The following is a 19,350-nucleotide window of genomic DNA, read 5'->3' as shown; positions in this document are numbered from 1 at the left end:
GATTCTGCTGTAATCTTCAGTTAACTTTTGTGTACAGTATGATATATGGATATGGTTTTGTTGTGTCTTTACATTAAGTAAGTGTTTCTGTAAAAACACTATCCTGTTCATTGAAGTTCCACTCTCATGAATTCTAATGCTCTTTCCAAAGGCCAAAAATGCTAGGATTCCATTATATATTAATATAAAGAGTAAATGAAGACTCAGATCAAAGATATATGGTATCTTTGTTACCTTTTTTGTGAAACTTGAGATATAAGTCACATACTGTATGTGCCCAAAGTGTTTAATTCAATGTTCATGTATTTCCAATATCGTAGTGGTCTCCCCACTCTCAAATTTAAGAACCTTACCCCCAGAAAGAAACTCTTTATCTGTCACCCCTAATTCTTCCATTTTCCCCCTCCCATTTTTCTGAAAATTGTTAATCTTTTTGTCTTTGTGTATTTTCCTATTTTGTAAATTTCAGTAAATGGAATCACATAATATACAATAAAATGATACCTACTGAAGTATTTTACAAACTGACTACACTCTTTTACATTTCAGCCAACAATGGGCAAAGGTTTCACTTTCTTCACATCATCACTGACATTTTCTGTTATGTGTCTTATTGATTACAATTAAGCAAGTGAGTTTGAAGTATAAATTCATTGTGTTTTTACCTAATGATTACTGATAGGAGCTTTTCTGTATGTGTTTATTGACCATTTGCTAATCTCTTGATAGGCATATATATATACATACTCATAGTATTATTATATATGTGGTATAAAAACATATATAGAAAAGTGCATTCAGAGCCAAAGTAATAGTACAGTAGGTAGGGTGCTTACCTTGTATGCAGCCAATTTGATTTGATACCTGGCACCACATATCCCATGCTCCATGCCAGGAGTGATCCCTAAATGCAGATCCAGGAGTAAGCCCTGAACACCACTGAGTGTGACTCAGTAACAAAAAAAGGAAAGAAAGAAAATGTGTTTTAAGTTGGAACTTTTCCTATAACACCTGGCGAACCAAGTCAGCTGTGTTGGTGCTCTGAGTTGGCAGTGCAGAGCTACTTGACCCCGTATTTGCTCAAGGGCAACCAGGGAAACCCCAGTGGTGCTCAGGAGGCTGTTCAGTGCTAGACATCAAACATGGGTTCCTGTGGCTACACTCCTGACCTCTGAGCTATCGCCCTCACCCTGTAGTTTTATTAGAGACAAAGTAAGCAAACTTTTTCTGTTAATGCTCAGATAGTAAACATATTGCATCTTGCAAGTCATACAGTACCAATCATGAAAATTATACAGTAACCACTAAATTCTGCTGTTATAACAGGAAAGCAGCCATAGACAGTAGGTGTGGCGATATGCCAATAAAACATTATTTATGAAAACACTCTGCAGGTGGGATTTGGCCTTATGCTATATTTTCCCAACTCCAGATTTGTTTTCTCATGATTCTACATCCAAAAAGTGCCCACTGCTTTTCCCCAATATGCTCTTTTAGTGAAAAATCACCAAAGAAACACTTTGTGTTTCTCAGCACCACATTCCAGTACTTCCCAACACCTGTGTGAAAATGAGCATTTGAGCACTTGGCATCTGTATCAGTTGATTTCAATTAAAATAATACATACTTTCAGAATATATGCTAACAATAATGCACTAGTGTCATTAGATATAGACATACTCTATTATAGATGAAGACACATAACTTGATAATCTTATTGATGGTAAATTATATTTTATCTTCTATTTAAAACTAGATTATGTGTCTTTTTATTATTTAAATTTTTATGTACCTCAGTTTTAACAATGGAGGTGGTCATGTATTTTTAAAATTACATTGAATCTTTCTCGGTGATTTAACAGTCGAAACTGTTAAATATTATGTTTATGTGTCTTTTACATACTGTCTTTATAACTTTTAAATTAAAAAGAAAATTAAGTCAGTTTTTAGAAAATTATTATTAAATATGTCATGCATTTCAGAGGACACATAAATCATAAATTAATAGATTATTGAGTAAGTAAGCATTGGATCACTTTGTGTTCTTCCTGAAAATGATGTTAAAGCACTTGAGTCCTATTTGCTACTGATGTGTATGTGTGTGTGTATATATGTGTATATATATATATATATATATCGTGTGACTAATTTATATTTTAATTTTGACCTTATTTTCACCCTACAGATTGTTATTTTATTTGTTGATATTCATAGATTTTCCCATATTAGATTTGCCCATCTACTTCTTGTGCCTTAAACCCATGATCATGAATAACTTTTATTTTACCAGAAATACGTCCTTTAGAGATTACTTTTCTTGAGATCTGCTGATGATAAATTCTCAGATTTTCTTTGTCCAGAAGTATCTTTTTACTGTTTTTATTACAATTACTTTTAAAGATATTTTATATGCCATTCTCACTGGCAACTTAAAAAAAAGAGAACAAAATCATGCAGTTTGCTTCAACGTGGATGGAACTAGAGGATGTCATGCTGAGTAAAGTCAGTCAGAAGAAAAGGAATAGATTCAGAATGATCTCTCTCATATGAGGGACTTAAACATACACAGTAAGGAAGTATCAAAGGGCCGAAGTCAACACGATTGGAAATTGATCTATAGAACTGAGTTTCAGTACTGGAAGGGAGGGCATTGGGGACCTCAGGGGTGAGAGAGATGGGTACACTGGTGACAGGTGTAGTGTGTGCACATAAAATCATTGTTAACAATACAGTAAAGCACTGTGCCTCAATCAATAAAATATATTTTTTATTCTAACAAGAAATTTAAAAAAGTACAGTAAAAGTACTTTCTATGTTAGGTTTACAGCAAAATTAAGTGGCAGATGCAGAGATTTTCCATATTATCTACCCACAATTTGTCTCCTCTCTTATCAACAGCCCCAACCATATTTGCAAATTTTTTATGATTGATGAATGGACCTACACTGACATGTCATAGCACTGCACTGTATCACTGTTCTCCCATTGTTTATCGATTTGCTTGAGTGGGCACCAGTAACATCTTCATTGTGAGACTTGTTACTGTTTTGGCATATCGAATACATAATGGGTACCTTGCCAGGCTTTGCTGTGAGGGCGGGATACTCTTAGTAGCTTGCCGGGCTCTCTGAGAGGGGCGGAGGAATCACCCAAAATTCATGCTTACATTATTAGAGTTCATACTAATAAGTTGTACATTCTATGGATTTTGAAAAATGTCTAATGATATGTATCTGTCATTATAATATCATATATTGTGTTTTCACTATCCTAAAAAATTTTGAGTTCTACTTATGCACTACTTTTCAACCCTAAACCCTGAAAACTCAGAATCTGTTTATCATTTCCATAACTTTTCATTTTTCATAATGTAATATAGTTGGGATGTAACCTTTTGGGGGACAAACCTGGTGATGCTCAGGAGTTACTCCTGACTCTGCACTCAGGGATCACTTCTGTCATGCTCAGGTGATTATGAGTAGGATACTAGGGATCAAACCCCAGTTTATTGCATATAAGCGAAGCATCCTATCACTGTACTGTCTTGCTGCCCTGGAATGTAATCTTTTTTGATTAGCTTCTCTTACTTAGTACTATTCAGATTTCTTCCATATCTTTCAGTGGCTTTATAGATAAAATTTTTAAGCACTAAAAAAAATTTTAATTGAATGTACCACAGTTTATTTTCCCATTCACCTACTAAAAGTCACATTAGTTGCTTCTGAGTTTTAACAATATGACTAAAAGTACTATTATATAAATATCTGTATAGATTTTCCTACAGATATAAGATTTCAAACTCCTTTGAATAAATACAAAGGGAAATGATTCTTAAATATTCTGTTTTAGTTTCTTTAGTGTTTTTACTAAGAAACCATCCAAACATTTTCCACCATAGCTATACTATTTTGCATCATTTCAGCAATGATTTATATCACATGTAATTTACTTATTTAGTGGATATCATTTAGTTGCTGTACTATTCAAAGATGTGTGCAGTCAATGCCAGAGTAAATTTTAGAATATTTTCATCCTCTGAAAAAGTAACTCCAAACCTTCAGATGTTCATCTTCAGTCTTAAAAACTATTTTTTTCCAAGGGGGGCCCAGAGATATAATACAGAGGGTGAAGTGCTTGCCTTGCTCACTGCTGACCCAGGTTCCACCCCCAGACAAGGAGGAAGGGAGGGAGAAAGAGAGAGAAGGAAGGAGAAAGAAAGGAAGAAAGGGAGGGAGGAAAGAAAGGGAGGGAAGGAAGAAAGGAAGGAAGGAAGGAAGGAAGGAAGGAAGGAAGGAAGGAAGGAAGGAAGGAAGGAAGGAAGGAATTTTTAGTGGTGATATATCACGTAGAGTAGGAATTTAGTTTCCCAAGTTCCTTGAAGATATGTTCTATTGGCTCCAGATTCTATTGTTTGCTTTCTTTTGACTCTTTTGATTATGATGTTTATTACAATTGTGTAGAAGGAGGATTTCCTATTAATCTTTGCAATTATGGGTAGATATTGAACCCGATTCTGTCCCCTAAACTTCAAATATCAGACTGTCAAAGCCTGCAGCATATCAGCATACCTATTACTCTATCATTCTACTTGGTTAGGAATCTTCTTTCACTGAAATTTTGATCTGAAGTATTCTATTTCATCAGAATTTTATTACTATAAACGTAATTATCTAACATTTCACTTTATGTTAAGTGAAAGAATCAGTACATTTACCAATCCTGCTACAATATCAGGAAAAATTTTGCATACAATTTACAGGTCATTTATGAATATAACATAAAAGTTCTATTCACATGTTACTTCTTGATAAGTTATCTCAGAATGGTATGACCATCTATGTATTCAGAAGTTTATTAACTTTAGAATATACATACAGTACTTCAGAGGTGTCTTCCTTTGCCCATTTGCACAGATAAATTTTAAACAAGAATTGTGCAACTTCTCTGGTAAGAAATATGTTGTTTTTTTCTGAAGGATTTAATAACTAAGTTACAATTACAATATAATTGAGAAACACTGACAGCCATTTTGAAATATTTCAAAATATTATGTGGTCCTCTCACTCTATAAACGGTCTCCTAAGAATAAAGTAGACCAGGCCAGATACAGGACAGCACTGTCACCATTATTGGGCACTTAAAAGAAAAATGATTTGATGTACTGGAATGTTATGCATGCCTGGAAGAGTCCAACAGCTCTTAGTACTGTGCGGTGTGTGGGCCAGCTGCCAAAGCAGGCCCGCAGTTGGTTTCCTACTGCTGCTGAATTACCAGTTTATGAAATCTGGCTGGCAAAGGGGCAAGGAAACTGGGGCACAAAATCAAACATTTAATGAAATCATTAAACACCTGAAATCTGAAAGTTACAAATATGACGTGGGCAGTAGTTTCTCAATTTATTTTTAAAGAGAAAGATGATACCCCATTTTTTTGTTTGTTTCAAAACTGAATATTTATACCATCTGCAACTAAAGTCTTTCCTAACTAGGCAGCTCCTGGTCACTCATCCAGTATCTACTCAGCTAATCCAGTTTCAGGCTTCTCTTGGGTTGCTGCGTATTCAGTTTGCCTTTGGAAAGGAACAAATGATCCAAGTGGGTGTACTGGCTGTTGGAAAAGAACTATTTTGATGTTATTATGTACATTTAAGAAAAACAAACACTTTGGTGATTTTTCCCCATTGTGTATCTCAACAACATTGCATTGCAACTAATTACCATATGCTCACTGGCCCTGGAAATTTGCCCATTCCCTCCTGTGTTCTTTACCTGATTTGAGAGTTTTTGGATCATGTACAAATAATTTTCCCACTTCCAAAAGTGCGAAAGCCCTGCCTTTTGAGTGAAGAACCTTTTTGCTAGAAATTAAGTGTACAACCAGAAAGTTATTATCTTTGTAAATAGGTAATCCTTGATTACACATTTTATAGAATAAAATAAACAAATCTCCTTGTAACCTTGTAAAATTTAGGAGTGAAACTCGAAGGCACTGTGAATTTTACTTAATCATACTCATACATTAAGAGATGAGAAAAGGGTACAAATTCATATTTTTAATAATGTGAGGCCGATAGCCCATTTTATGGATGCTACAAGAATTAAGGCTTCAATTTAGGTCAGAATCGATGGATCTCTATCTTTAGGAAACAAATGAGAATTCATTTCTTTGTTCTGTCACCAACAAAGGTGAGCCAAGAGATAATGGAGAAGTCTTCACCCTTTTTCTTTGGGGACTTGCAACTTTCCAGATTAACTGTATGAATGATATCATGGGGGTAAACACTTTTTCTAGCTCTGAAGTGGTTTCTTGAACAGTGCATATGGTCTGTCTTAAGTTTCGTTCATTGTGTTTCCTGATGTTAGCATCTTTTCTTTTAAAACTAATGATGCTCAGAGAGAGAAGTCAATAGGCAGAGCACATGTTTTACGTGCAGAAAACCTGGGTTTGATTCCCAGTGCTACATGCTCCTCATCTCCCAAGAGACTCCTTGGCACATAGAGCAAGCGAGAGCAGTCCTCATGAACACAGAGCCAGGAGCAGTACCCAAGTACCACTGGATATGGCCCTCAATAACAAAACATCAAAATTCTACCAAAGGACCATCAGCAAAGTCTATCAAAGGGGCCTTAGAGATAGTACAGAGGGTAGGGAACTTGCCTCGCATGCAGTTGACCCAGGTTAGATCCCAGCATTCAATATGGTCCCTTGAGCACCATCAGGAATAATTCCTGAGTGCAAAGCACTGGGTGTGTGTCCCCCCCCACACACACACTCCCAAAAGAAAAAGTCTATCAAGCCACTCCACCATAGAATTCTGTATCATTTCCATACCATCAGCTTTAAAGAACCTAAGGGACACCAGATAATATGAGCTGTTATAGAAGCACCTGGGCTACCAATGTTCTGCTTTAATAGGTGAAGAGACCCGATTACTTTCCCTGAAGAGTTTATAGATTGAGTGGTATTTGCCTTACAAATTCTCTAAGAGATTCAAGGACCCTTCTAGAGACCAAGTGCAGTACTTGTTCTCTTCGCTTTGGGGATTACAAATGAAAGCCAGGGATATTTACTAGAACTTTTTTTTCATTCTTATTGATCCTTGAACTCCAATTTTGTGTCTGTGAAACTATGTCAAAGTCCATGCTCTGCTGTTTTCATCTCTTTGCCTCTACTTTCAAATTAGAAAAGGGAAAAGTAATAGTGAATATAAGGATCACCTTCCTGAGCAGTATTCTTTGTACAATGTTGACTCATCAAGACCCCACTGCCTCCCCTCCTCTGTAGTACCTCAGATTGTTCAAAATGTCCTTAAAAGGGGGTTGGGCTGAAATGTGCTTCTCATTCATTGCTTGGAGGATATATTCTAAAATAGAAATAGCAACGGAATTTCAGACATCACATAACTTTTTCATGCATAGTTCATTTTGTTTCTCTGAAATATGTGGACAATTTCTTGCATAACTACAATGCACTTTATGTTCAGTTTTTAAATATCTTTTGACAGCTAGAGAGTACTATAGGAGTAAAGCTCTTGCCTTGCATATAGTCAACCCCAGGTGATCCCAGCACATGCATGTAATCCTCTAAGCAACACCAGGAGTGATCCCTGAGCACAACATCAGGAGTAATCCCTGGGCATCACCAGATGTGCGCCCCCCCCCCCACCAATACAATGCCAAACATAGTATTTTGTATTTTTTTGTTGTTGTTTTGAGTGTGTAAGGTCTAGACATTACCTTGAGTTGTTGTGTCTGTTTTTGTCCTTTAATTTGTATGTGAGTGTGTATATATGTGTGTATGGTACTGGGATTGAACCCAAGGCCTCATACATGCAAGACAAGTGCTCTACCACTTAAGCTTCATCTCTGGCCAGTTGTGTCTCCTAAGCTTCTGTTCATTTTTACTGCTTTCTGCCTCTGCCGTTTTTTTCCTTTCATGTCATTGGTCTGTTAGAGATCCTTCATCATGGCTCTGTAGGATTCCCTTGCCTCAGATTTAACCAGTTGTTTTATTTGTTACACTATTATTTGTTTTTCCTATAAAATGGATTTTATCGTTTGAGCTTGATTCATTCCATTTCTTGTTTTTTGTTGGAGAGCTCAAGAATGCTTTGTGGGTAGCACAAAGATTATTCCAATTGCATCACAGCGAAGTACCTATAAAATTGATCAGAGGTTCAGATGAAAACAACCCAATCCATCCATTATAAAAATCTCTGTTATTCTTTCATCTACTAGTTTCAGCAAATAGATGATAATTTTGTTCTTCTGAGAGAGAGTTTTTTCTTCAGTACTTGAAAAATGATGACTTTTCTAACTCCATCACCATTTTACATTTATCAGCTAAAATTCATATACCAGAACTGTTTTGGTTACCACCGTTTTACGTTTATCAGCTAAAATTCATATACCAGAACTGTTTTGGTGACTACTCTGAAATACAATTTATATAGGCAAATTAAGCTCACCTCTCAAATCCAGTAATGTGCTTTAATATCTATTCTAAAATAAATTGTCCTGAACAATCAATAGTTTCTCTGCCCGGTGAATGCCAGAAGCACTGTCTGACATGACAGGGGAACTGGCCATTGTGCTCTGTCATAAGTCTCAGCAAGACTAGTAACAGAGGGTATCTTCTTTCTGTCCTTTAATGTGACATATCCAGCTCCCTGACATTAAGCCTCCTTGTAAACTGTAGAGCACCATTTTGGTGCTTATGGGTGTGAGTGAAAGCTCATGTGTATGCACTCTGCTTGCTGGAACTCATTCCTTACTACACATTTATTCACCATAGAAATCCCAAAGGCAGTGTTTCCATTCTAGGCCCAGCATTGGGAAGCACATGACTGCTCCCTTTGTACCTGGGAAGAGAACATTTCTCACTCCCAAACCAGTAGCATACCTTGTTGAGTGACTTTGGGCTGGTATTTTTCATGCTGGTAGTTTTATTCCTATGTCTTGGGATAGGCGCAGAGTCCCCAGTGCCCTAGCAAGTCCCCAGGTCCTGTTCCTGTTAATTCACCTTATAGCATTGATGTACATGGTGGTGGTGGTGGTGGTGGTGTGTGTGTGTGTGTGTGTGTGTGTGTGTGTGTGTGTGAAGAACCAAATGTTTCTTTGGTTCTCATTACTATCATCCTTCCTTGAGTATATCAAAATTCTCTTTTCCAATTTTCTTTCTTTCCAGTTTGGACAAGGCTGTCTCTTCCCCCCTTGGCTTGTATGCGGCCAATCTGGGTTCCATCCAGAGCATCCCATATGATCCCCCCGAGCACCACCAGGAGTAATTCCCGAGCACAATGCCAGGAGTAACCCTTAAGCATTGCCAAGTATGACCCCCTGACAACAGACTGCTTACTGGCCCGGTGTCTTTCTGCTGGCCAGACCATGCCAGTGTGTTTCAGCCCTTCAGTCCCTTCCCAATACCACCTGCAGAGTCCAGAGCCCTAAGTCTCAGCCTGCTCAAGCTTGCCACCAGGAAACCTCCCCATCTTGCTTTTATCACTCTTTCGACAGGCCAGGGTATGGTAGCATTCACATGCCTCCGTTTCTGCTCCTATGTTTAATACTCACCGGAACTCAGCATGAACTCCACCTCCCTTTTCACTTCTGAAAGTGTGGGTGGGGACCCCCTAGGGAACCTCATTACTTGAATATGGGGTTTGCCAAAAACATTGTATTGGCAAAAGTGGAATCTTGCTTGAATGCACAGTGACCAAAAATGAATTCAAAATCAACCACATCCATGAAATCCGAGAGACTTTCTGGCAATGCTCCTCTGGATTATATGTCTCAGACAAGAGCAGCTGTGGATAGAAAAGCTGCATAAGTCCTGTTTTATAGCTCTCAGCTCAGAGATGGTTTCTTTCAGGTACCCATTTCCCCCCACTTCTCACAAAGGTCCTATTGAGTCTTCAGGTATCTGATGCTTCTCTGGTTCAGGCCCTCAGCCTGGCCTTGAGGTTTGCTGGTTCTATGAGTGAAAGCTCCTGGCAGGCCCTCCTTGCCTCATTTTAGCCCCGTCTGCAAGTGGATGGAAACTGGTATGCAGGATGGAGAAAATTTCCACACAAGTGAGCTTCATCTGCTTTCCATGGGGTGCTCTTCCACCAAGTAATCTTGGTCTTTTTCCATGTACTACCTCCATGTCCTCCAGTAGATTCAGATTCTAGCATTGTCCCTGCACAAGCCCTCAGATTGCTCTCTAAATGTTTTTTGTTTGTTTGTTTTTTTAATTTTAAGTGTCTTACAATACTACTATTAACAAGGTTTTATGGGTACAGTGATCCAACATCCTCCACCAGAGTGTCCACTTCCCTCCCCTCATTCTATATCCCCTCTTCACAAACTCAGTTCTGTAGAATGAGTTCTCGGGTTCCGTTTTGCCTTTGACTATTTTTTATTTCTCCCATGTCTCCTTATATCCCTCATATTAGAGAGATCATTCTGTATCTGTCCTTCTCCTTCTGGCTGACTTCATTTGGCATGACACTCTCCAGTTCCATCCATGTGGCAGAAGATTGCTTGATTTTATCTTTTCTTATTGCCCAGTGGTATTCCATTGTATGTATATACACACCACAATTTCTTTATCAAGTCATCTGTTGTTGAACTCCTGATGGTTCCAAATTTTGACTTTCATGAATAGTGCTGCAATAAATAGAGTAATGCAGATATATGTCTTTTCTAAAGATTTGGGGCTTTTGAGATAGATATCAAAAAGTAGAATTTCTGGGTTGTATGGAAGCTCAGTTCATACTTTTTTTGAAAAGTGTCCATATTATTTTTGAAAGGAGTTGAACTGGTCAACATTCTCATCAGTACTGGTTAAGGGTTCCTTTTACCCCCATCCATGCCAGCACTGGTCGGTTTTTGTTCTTTTGATGTGTGGCAAGAGTCTTGGCCAATTTTTATGTGCAAGCCATCCTCATAGACACGTCTTCCTTACCCTCCCCCTTGTAACCCCGACTTATTTTTCAATGTCTTCAAGTGGCCAGAATAGGTACCCATCACTGCTTAATTAGGTACCACTTTCTCTGCCATCAGAGAACCAAAGCTTTACTTTTCTTCTCCTGAATAACATGACAGATATTCACTTAGTGGAATGATTATTAGTATAAAATTACTTTGGGGCCTTTAAGTTTAATTATGCCACATTCAGAGCAATAAAAATCAAATCCCAAATCCAGGTGTGCCATTCAAGGAATATGTCCAGAGCAATTACCTTCTGAGAATGGTGGCCTGGACTTAAGCCTTTTGTCTGGTGTCTTAACATCTTTTCCACACAAGTAGATAATGATGTTCGTTTTGTACAGGGTGAGAGGTAGGGTGACTGATCTCTTGTTATACTTAGGAGTGAAGAAATATCCAGGACCCAGGTGTCTCCTTTGTTTCCCCTCCTCCTTCTTTCATTCTTCACAAGAATCATGGTTAGCATTCTGTAGATTTAAATACCTCCCTCTTAGGTACTGCTTTACACATTTTTTTAAGAACATGAATGGGGGAGGGCGCGAGGGGGGAGGCCTATATCACATTTCCCGGGAAGCACTGAGGTGCAGGAAAGGTGACTGGCTAGTAGGTATGTGTTCGTAGATCAGAGAGCATAGGATTCTCCAGCATTATCTCTGTGACACAGTAGCAGTGATCATGGGCCCTATGACTTTACAAATGCAGTAAAATTAGGACTGTGACCTGACTCTTAGAATGATCTTACTGGTTTTACAACAGGCACCTCTGATCACTGGACAAGCACCGTGGGGATGTGTACTTGCTTGTGCTAACAAGATGTACTTTTCTTTGCCTCGTGTAGCTAAGCCTTCCTCTCTCCCCACAATCTTTGAAAGCCAGTTTAAGTTGACCTATTTCTCTTCTCCAGGAAACTATTCCATGTTTAACTCCCAGTCATGACCCACTTATGATTTTTTCAAGTAAACAGTCTTGAACTGAGCATTACTTAAATGGACCGCTCCTCATCTGACCACTAAACCCTTCCCTGTCATGTAATAGGTGTCTGACTTTGTATGAACATTTTGTGTCTAATGGTATTATTGGGCCTTGAGGGAAAAGCTTGTATACATACATGGTACTATATTTCCTAACTCCAGGAATGACTCTTGCACATAACAGCAGCTTCATAGACTTAAGAATTAAGAAATATTGGCCAGGGTGGGGGTAGGGGTGGGGAGAATTGTGCATAAAATGTCAAACTATATACCTTTTTTAAAATCCAATATAAGTTGTTGATTAAAATTAAAATAACACTGAGTCTGAAACAGCCCTGAGGTTTTTTTTTTCCTTTTTTTGTAGGAGTACTGCTATTTATTCAGCCACTGATTAGCTGATTGAATTGTGCATGAACTCCACCTTACTTTTTTTTTCTTTTTCCATTTTTTTTAATTTTATTTATTGAATCATCGTGAGAGCAGTTACCAAGCTTTTGGGTCTAAGTCTCAGTCATACAATGAAACACCCGTACCTTCACCAGTGCCCATTCTCCACCACCAAAAATCCCAGTATACCCCCATCGCACACCCTCCCCCTGCCTGTGGGGCAGATGATTTCTACATTACTCTCTCTCTACTTTGATCACATTCACTATTTCGACACCAGACCCACCATTATTTAAGATTTTACCCCAACACTCAGATCTGCAGAAAAGGCAACAATAGACAATTTGTGTTCTATTGCTGGTTATGAATAATATATGATGTCGTGTGGCTGCAGTAGGGCCATGTAGTTTTGAAATTCTGAAATTTTAACACTTAAATCTGGAGGGATTTCTGCCAAAAGCCACTGGGTTTAGAGATCTGCTCCTGAGTCTCTGGGATCATGGCCGTTGAGCAGCTTGATGAGGAGCCCAAAGAGGCCATTCGTGGGTGATGACTTGGGGTCTCATTGGGGTGGGGAAGACAGGCCCGGCTCCACCTCCTCCCCCCCATCCCGTGAGACCCAACAAGTTTCGTCACTGCAGGCCCAAGCCTGACTGTCCAATGGCCTCTGGAGGATGACAGCCACCAAGTCGCCAAGAGGAAGCGGGCAGAGGGACAGCACCCATTCCCCCCTGGGGTGGCCCAGCGACAGTAACCTACTGCAGGGTCCGGACACATTTCTGACAAAAGCCACTGGATTTTGAGATTTGTTTCTGAGTCTCTGGGATCAAGGCCGTTGAACAGCTTGATGAGGAGCCAGAGAGGCCGTTTGTGGGCGATGACTTGGGGTCTCGTTAGGGTGGGGAGGACAGGCCCGGCTCCACCTCCCCCCCCATCCCGTGAGACCCAACAAGTTTCGTCACTGCGGGCCCAAGCCTCACTGTCCAATGGCCTCTGGAGGATGACAGCCACCAAGTCGCCAAGAGGGAGCAGGCGGAGGGACAACACCCTTTCCTCCCTGGGGTGGCCCGGCGACAGTAACGTACTGTGGAGTCTGGATGCATTTCTGCCAAATGCCACTGGGTTTTGAGATTTGTTTCTGAGTCTCTGGGATCATGGCCATTAAGCAGCTTGATCAGGAGCCAGAGAGGCCATTCATGGGCGATGACTCGGGGTCTCGTTGGGGTGGGGAGGACAAGCCTGGCTCCAACCTCATCCCGCGAGGCCCTGTGTGTCTCGTCACATTTGGGGGCCCAAATGTGACTATCCAGTGGCCTCAGACGGATGGCAGCCACTGGGCCGCCAGGGGGAGTAGGCCAAGGCACGAAACCTATTCCCACCTGGGTTGGCCCAGCACCGGTAGCCTACTGCAGAGACCAGACGCATTTCTACCTAAAGCCACTGGGTTCTGAGATTCGTTTCTGAGTCTCTGGGATCATGTCCATTAAGCAGTTCAATCAGGAACCACAGAGGCCTTGCTTCCAATTATATAGCTGAGCCGGAGGTGGTTTGTGGGTGTGTTTCCCACATACCTAACTTTTGGCCGTTTACTTTCTTGGTAAACTTTGCCCCAAGTTTTTGGGGTCTGGCCAAAGGTACAGCAGCAATTTTGGGGTATCTGGAAGTCTGAAGGCGCCATGAGGCTGCTGATGCACTCGCCTCACAGGTACAGATTGACCTGCTGGCGGCACCATACCCCCAGCCCTGAGTTTCCATTCCTTGGTTCATTGCAGCCCCCTGTTATATCCTGTTATGTGTGAAAAAAAGATCAAGTCTGTATTAAATTCCTCAGCAGGCCAGGATCCTGAATAAAGAGCACTCTAATGCAGCGAGATGCTGAAATAAATGAGTATGGTCATGTAAGAAAGGAAGACTGTGAGGAACAAGATTCAGAAAGATTTACAGTTAAAGGAGAGGATGGAGGGGATATGGCCCAGTGAGTGGTAGAACACTAGCTTTGTACAGATGAGGCTCTGAGTTTGATTCTCCTCACTGCATGATTCCCTATGCACCATGCTGGGAGTGTCCCCCAAGCATAACCAGGTTGCTCCCAACAAGAGGATGTATCTAGGTGAGGAATTCTGAGAGCATCCATTCATTTACTTAACAACTATCTAATGAGTGGCCATTTTCTGTTCCAAGGTGCTGGAACTTTTTATTGAGAGGTTGTAGGTGAAGATTAACACCTGTATTCCCATTCCTTCTCCCAAACAGAAATGCAGAGATCCAAACTAGCATTCCAGAGGCATGCTAGTTCCAGTTTGTTTTTGTTTTGTTTTGTTTTGTTGTTTTTTCCTAATGCAAAAAGCATTCTGGGGAACAGAAGACTGAAAATATGCTTGCAACCCACCTCCCCCGAAGTATTTAATTCTCCTGGATTACAGAGCCAGTTTCTTCTCTATAGCTCATTAACACTAACAGAACACTCAGTGCTAGTGTTGCTCTGAAGTTTTTCATCTCATAATAAAATATTGACTGCCTGTGTGGGCGCTACTGACACTGCTTGCCATTTGGTTTCTTCCAGAATCTTTTACCCAGGAAGCCATCCTGTGAGAGGTGTGCAAGTAATGAAAGTTGGCAAACTGCAATTACACCAAGGCATGTTTCCCCAAGCGATGAAGAATCTGAGATTGGTGAGTGTGTCAAGATCTCAAACAGTTCTGCCAAGAATCCTTTTTCTGGCTTTTAGTTGGCTTTGTCCTGTGGTTCTCATCAACTCAGAATCCACATGCATCACACACACACACACACACACACACACACACACACACACACACGCAGGCACCTACTTAAATAGATATTTACCAACCAGCTCAGAGAAAGCCTGATTGGACTAGTTAGCATAGCTCTGTGTATAAGCAGCCCATGTATAAACATGCCCACCAGGGTTTGCTTTGAATTACCAATGTGAAATCAAATAACTCACCAAATCATGAAAATTAAACATTCTTATCTCACATACTGGGCAAGCCAACCTCAGAATGTCACCATCCTATTTGTGCCTATCTCAGTCTGAACCCTTCCCCAGGCCTCTCATACACTGCCCAGAGGAAACAACTTGACCGTGTCTGCATCCCACCTCCTTTCACCCCTCCTTCCCTCTCCCCTTAGTCAGGGTGTAGGAAACCACTCACTGTTGCCCAATGCACACTTTGTTCACACTTAGGTCTACTTGAAGCAGTTGCCTCTGATTTAAAGGCCTCTCCCCACATTCTCCTGGTTTAGATAGAACTCTATGGATCCTTTAAGATCCAAATACTCCTACAATTCCTTATTTGTTTGTTAATTTGGGGTTTGGACCACACCAAGCAGTGCTCAGGGTTTACTCCTAGCATAAGTTCAGGGATCACTCTTATCAATGCACAGAGATTGGAGTTGAACCCAGCTCCAGTTGAACCCAGGTTGAACCCAGCCATGTGCAAGGCAAGTACCTTATTCCCTAGCACTATCACTCTGGCCCCTGTGAATCTTCAGTTCTCTGCCCTCTTATTAATAGTGCACTTATCAGTGACACCCCTCTCCCTTTCCAAAAATCATAAGAAGATCACGATTCTTTGTGGTTATCATTGTAGTCTTGCAGCACCATCTAACCAATGTGGAACTTTGGAAGTATTCATAGTGGGAGGAAAGACAAAGGAGGGACATTGGTACTATGCTAGCGATAATGGGAGAGTCAGATCCTGGTTGGGACACACTGTTGAAGAGAACTGCTTCCTTCTCCTCAGTGAGTCTCCTCTGGTCCTGGAAGCCCAGAACGCTCTGCTTTCCTGCCTTCCAAGCAGAGACCCTTCTCATCCATGCCATGACTTTTTTTTTGCTTTTTTGGGTCACACCCCGCAATGCTCAGGGGTTCCTCCTGGCTCTGCACTCAGGAATCACTCCTGATGGTACTCAGGGGACCAAATAGGATGCTGAAACTCTAACCCAGGTTGGCCACATGCAAGGCAAACGCCCTACCTGCTGTGCTATCACTCCAGCCCCCATGCCATGACTTCTGAAAGGAAAATTCCTGTGTCATTTCTGGCACCAGTGGTTGTGCAGAGCTGCATGTGAGGAACTGTACCCAATATGCTGGCACCATGCACCCGTGTCTGCAGAAGAACCTCAGTGAAGAGCTCACATCTGAACTGGACTGGGCTCTCTCAAAAGGCGACCAGGACTCGGCCACTCCATGCTGGGTGTATTCCTCAAGCATAGCCAGGGTGCACCCAACAAGAGGATGTATCTAGGTGGGGAATTCTGGGAGCGTCCATTTGTTAAGTAAGTAAATGTGCTTAACAAGTATCTAATGAGAGGCCACTTTCTGTTGCAAAGCGCAAGAGCTTCGTTTTGAGAGATTATAGGTGAAGACTAACACCACTAACACCACTCCTCCTCCCAAACAGAAATGCAGAGATTTCCCTCTACTTGAGAAAATAGGAAATTTGGGAGCCCCTGTATTCTTTTTTCTTATGTGCTGACAATGTTCCCTTTTTCTCCTCTAACTGAAATCAGTTGTTGGCCAACAAGAACACTGTGCTTCCTGAAGACACAAAATTCTTGTTTTTAGCTGACCCAGCATTCTTGCCCAGACTGATGTAAGAATACCTAACGGTCTCAGGGAGAGCTTTCCTTTCTGGTCTTGCTAAGAGTTTTCAGGCACTCAAGTGATGCAGAAAAAAAAAATCTACTATATGAGGTTTTTGATAGAAAAATACAATAGACAAATTTGCTCAAGTCTTTATGGGAAAATTCCCGTAAATTCATCTGCACATAACTGTTTTAGGAGGATTAAGTTAATTCCTTATGCTTCTAAAGGACTAAATGTATTGATACTGTGCAGATATACAGGATCCTTGTGATAGACAATTACCACATGAGGTGAGCAGGCTAAGAGTTTTTCATTCTTGTTTGAAAGTTGAAGGAGCTAAAGTTTGAATATATGCAAGAGCTATGCCATAGGCAAACACAGATGGAGTTAGATCTATTTTATTCAGTTTAATTCAACGTTTCTTGGTTAAATGCTTCTATTCTGAGTAGGAACTAGTGTTGTCCTTATAATTCAATGGAGGAGACAGACATGAACAAGTCACTAAATCCAGGCTGCAATTCAAGGTTCTGTTCTTTACCTAGAGACTCGCCCAATTAAATATATAAGCCTCTCTAGGAAATCTCAGTGTGTAGAAACTTCTTTGGAGTCCCTTATGCAACTCAGAGGAGAAAGTGGAGAGGAAAGCAGAGATCTGGATTTCTTTTGTTCTTTATGTGAGGTTTTACTATTGCCACTGCACACAGAATTAACATCCTTGGCTAGAAAGACAAGTTTAAACAAATGCAGACTGATGTACAGATTAGGATTTGTGGAATGGCATGGTCTGGGTTACTTGTACTGACCATCACCAGCTCTAAATGCATTCTTATTGCCTATCTATACCTCTCATTCCCAGCTCCATTCTCTTACTTATGTCCTCCTGGGATGCTACCCTACTTCCTCCAGAAGCTTATGTTTGTCACTGTTTTAGCATCTTTATTTCGAGGTACCAAGCATAGACCCAGGTAGCTGGAGAATGAAAGAGTCTTGGAAAAGCAACAGAATGTTTATCATGCAATGTTTATTTTTTTTAATATTTATTTCTTTATTGAATCACTGTGGGGAAAGTTACAGAGCTTTCGGGTTTAGTCTCAGTCATGTAAATATCAAACACATTTCCCTTTACCAATACTTATTTTTAACCGTGAACCCCAATAGAACCCCACCTCCCACCCATCCCAATTCCTGTGAGGCAGATGAGTTCTAGTTAATACTCTATCTACTTTGACTAGATACATTGTTTCGATAGAAGATGCACAATTATTGTTTAGAGTTTACGACCCCCCCCCCCAATCAGGTATGCTGAAACAGCGTTGTGAAATGATTTGCTTTCTACAGCTTGGTTTAAGAATAAAATGATGTCGCGCGGCCGCAATAGCAGCCGCGCGGTTTTGGATTTCTGCTATTTTACTTATTAACCCTGGAAGTATTTCTATTAAAAGTTAGATAGTTAATAGATTGGTTTCTGTGCTCTGGAGTCGTGGCCGTGCCGGAGAGCCGCTCGTGGGGGGCAGCTGGTGACCTCGGTCGGGCGTGAAGGACGGCCCATTACGCCCCCCTTCCCATATCATGCAATGTTTAAATCATAGCCTTACTGCAGACCTCCTATTTGACTCAAGGAAAGTCAGGGCATCTCTTGCTGAGTTCTGATTATTGATCAGAATGCAAATGTACAACACAGGCAAAGCTGGTTACCAATAGAGTAAGCACTCATGAAGATTCAGTAGGTTCTGGTTCAAGTCCCACAATCACTCTTTTTGCAAAATGAGGCAAGTTTCCTAATTCCTCTGGATATCATTTTCCTGGCGTGTTAAGGAAGTAAAAAAGATAATGTTTAAGAATGTGTTTTGCCATGTCTCAGATATTTTAAAACTATGAAGGATTATTATTGTTATAGGAGCCCCTCATTCTGATTGTTCGCCCAGTTCCTTCAACACTGGTATTTGTAGTTGAGGTTAGATGGTGGATCCACTGTTGAATGATTTTTATCAGCCCCTGTGTTCTCTTCCTCAAGGGTAAGGAAGAATTCTCAAGGGACTCTGATTTATGTACTTTCTGTGTCTCTTTGTGTCACCTAACATAGTCACATATGCCTTAAACACAGCAAGTTCTGTCAAATATTTGAATGAATGGATTTTTTTAATGATAAAAAGTTTTTAAAGCTTTCCTTATTTGAATCACCTGCAGAGCTTTGATATATCTTACTGTCTTTCTTATATTCCTGCAGAGTTGAGGGCCAGACCACAATCCTAACAGTGATATCAGAATCATCTCTGAGGGTGGGACCAGGTGTCAGTATTTTGAGCCTGTTCAGAAGATTCCTTGTGTGCAGTTAAGTTTGAAACAAGCAGGGTTTAAATGCCCTGTCTGACCCTGTCCTTTCACTTGCATAGACTGATAGATCTGATCTTCT

General features: G+C 40.6%; 1 protein-coding gene across 2 annotated transcripts in view; it reads left to right on the top strand.

The window, feature by feature from the left end:
- The window catches only part of SMYD3 (SET and MYND domain containing 3), an 853,166-nt gene that overhangs the window by 823,544 nt on the left and 10,272 nt on the right, over positions 1-19,350 (top strand). For both annotated transcript variants that reach the window (XM_056133094.1, XM_056133103.1), the window contains one exon: positions 14,892-15,000. In XM_056133094.1, coding sequence (XP_055989069.1) covers positions 14,892-15,000 — 109 coding nt within the window. The remainder of the gene's footprint in view (positions 1-14,891; positions 15,001-19,350) is intronic.

This window comes from Sorex fumeus, unplaced genomic scaffold (assembly GCF_029834395.1).
Source record: "Sorex fumeus unplaced genomic scaffold, SorFum_2.1 ptg000007l, whole genome shotgun sequence".
In the NCBI taxonomy this organism is placed as follows: domain Eukaryota; kingdom Metazoa; phylum Chordata; class Mammalia; order Eulipotyphla; family Soricidae; genus Sorex; species Sorex fumeus.
The sequence above is the reverse complement of the archived record's forward strand: the minus strand, read 5'-3'. Positions and strand labels throughout refer to the sequence as shown.